The sequence below is a fragment of the Ceratotherium simum genome, chromosome 29, assembly GCF_057802395.1.
Source record: "Ceratotherium simum simum isolate JZ-2026a chromosome 29, ASM5780239v1, whole genome shotgun sequence".
NCBI classification, from domain to species: Eukaryota; Metazoa; Chordata; class Mammalia; order Perissodactyla; family Rhinocerotidae; genus Ceratotherium; species Ceratotherium simum.
Genome location: NC_141928.1, coordinates 13,558,688 through 13,560,373, shown reverse-complemented (window position 1 = coordinate 13,560,373; position 1,686 = coordinate 13,558,688). Strand labels below are relative to the sequence as shown.

The 1,686-nt window shown below is 40.6% G+C and overlaps 1 protein-coding gene across 1 annotated transcript; it reads left to right on the top strand.

Moving 5' to 3' along the window:
* Positions 1 to 430: 430 nt before the first annotated feature.
* Positions 431 to 1,369, top strand: LOC101392519 (olfactory receptor 1J4-like). The gene is given in 1 exon segment (XM_004423415.3): positions 431 to 1,369. A coding segment is annotated over 1 exon segment (939 nt).
* Positions 1,370 to 1,686: the final 317 nt, after the last annotated feature.

Genomic DNA, 1,686 nt, shown 5'->3' with positions numbered 1-1,686 from the left:
CATCCCTTCTAAGAGGAAATGATTGAACTTCTTTCCCGGTGCCCATTTCACAAGTGATCTTAGTAAATAACTGAGATCTGAACCTGACTAGATATAAAGATGTAAACTCCTTTAACATAGAGACTTCCCATATCTTGTTCACTGCTATGTACTCAATATGGGAAAGAAGTGGTTGTTCAATAAATATTTATGGAATAAAGAATAATTGTCCCTAGGTTTCTTTGGAAAGAAACTTAGTTAGTTAATGTGAGTATTTAACTTGTCACTGGAGCCAGAATGGGACAGACAGATTCACACACCAACAACTGTGATAAATAAACAGAAAGCTAAAATTAAGAATTTTCATACCAAAAAGGACATTACCATAGTGTTATGGCATGTTGAGTGACATTTTTCACTTTCCCCAATTTCCACCAGAGACAAGAGCAGTATGAGGTGGGAGAACCAGACAAACATGTCTGAATTCTTCCTCCTGGGGGTCCCCATCCAGCCAGAGCAGCAGGGCATGTTCTTTGCCCTGTTCCTGGGCATGTACCTGACCACGGTGCTGGGGAAGCTGCTCATCATCTTGCTCATCAGACTGGACTCTAGCCTCCACACCCCCATGTACTTCTTCCTCAGCCACTTGGCCTTCTCCGACATTTCCTTTTCAACTGTTACTGTTCCAAAACTGCTCACAAACATGCAGACTCAGCAACAATCCATCCCCTATGTGGGGTGAATTTCTCAGATGTATTTTTTCATAGTTTTTGTTTGTCTTGACAATTTCCTTCTTGCAGTGATGGCATATGACAGGTATGAGGCCATCCGTCAGCCACTCCACTACACTATCTTAATGAGGCAGGAGCTGTGTGTCTCATTAGTAGCTGGGTCCTGGTTCCTCTCTTGTATCCATGGCTTGTTGCACACCCTCCTCTTGGTCCAACTGTCGTTCTGTGCTGAGAGTATCATCCCCCACTTCTTCTGTGACCTCACTGCACTCCTGAAGATGAGCTGCTCAGACATCTTCCTTAATGAACTGGTCATCTTCACCGAGGGAGGAATGCTTTTCATCTTGCCTTTGAGCACTATCTTGGGCTCATATATCCGTATAGGGACCACCGTCCTGAAGGTCCCCTCTACCAAGAAATTCTATAAAGCCTTTTCTACCTGTGGCTCCCATCTCTTTGTAGTGTTTTTATACTACGGGACACTTGCAGGTGTTTACTTTTTCTCCTCATCGTGGTGCTCCAATGACAAAGACATAATTGCTTCGGTCATGTATACAGTAGTTACCCCCATGCTGAACCCCTTCATTTATAGCCTGAGGAACAAAGATATAAAACAGGCCCTGGAAATATTTGTCAATAGGGCTATCTTCTTTAAGTGACAATCACTAAATCCTCTTATTACAGTCATGAGCACAGTGAGATGTATGTCCTAAAATTGTTGTATGCTTACAACTCCATATAAATTTAGAAGAATATGCATTCTGCTGTCATGTATAGTGTTGTTAATATGTCAACTAGGTCAAGTTTGCTACTTTTTTAAATATTCTTTATCCCTAATTAATTTTTCTCTGCTTGTTCATCATATCTTAAAAGATATGTAGAAAATATGCAAAATATGTCACACAATTGTGATTGTGAATTTGTTTTTTGCTCCTTTTAGATATGTCGGGTTTTGATTATGTATTTTTTATGCCAT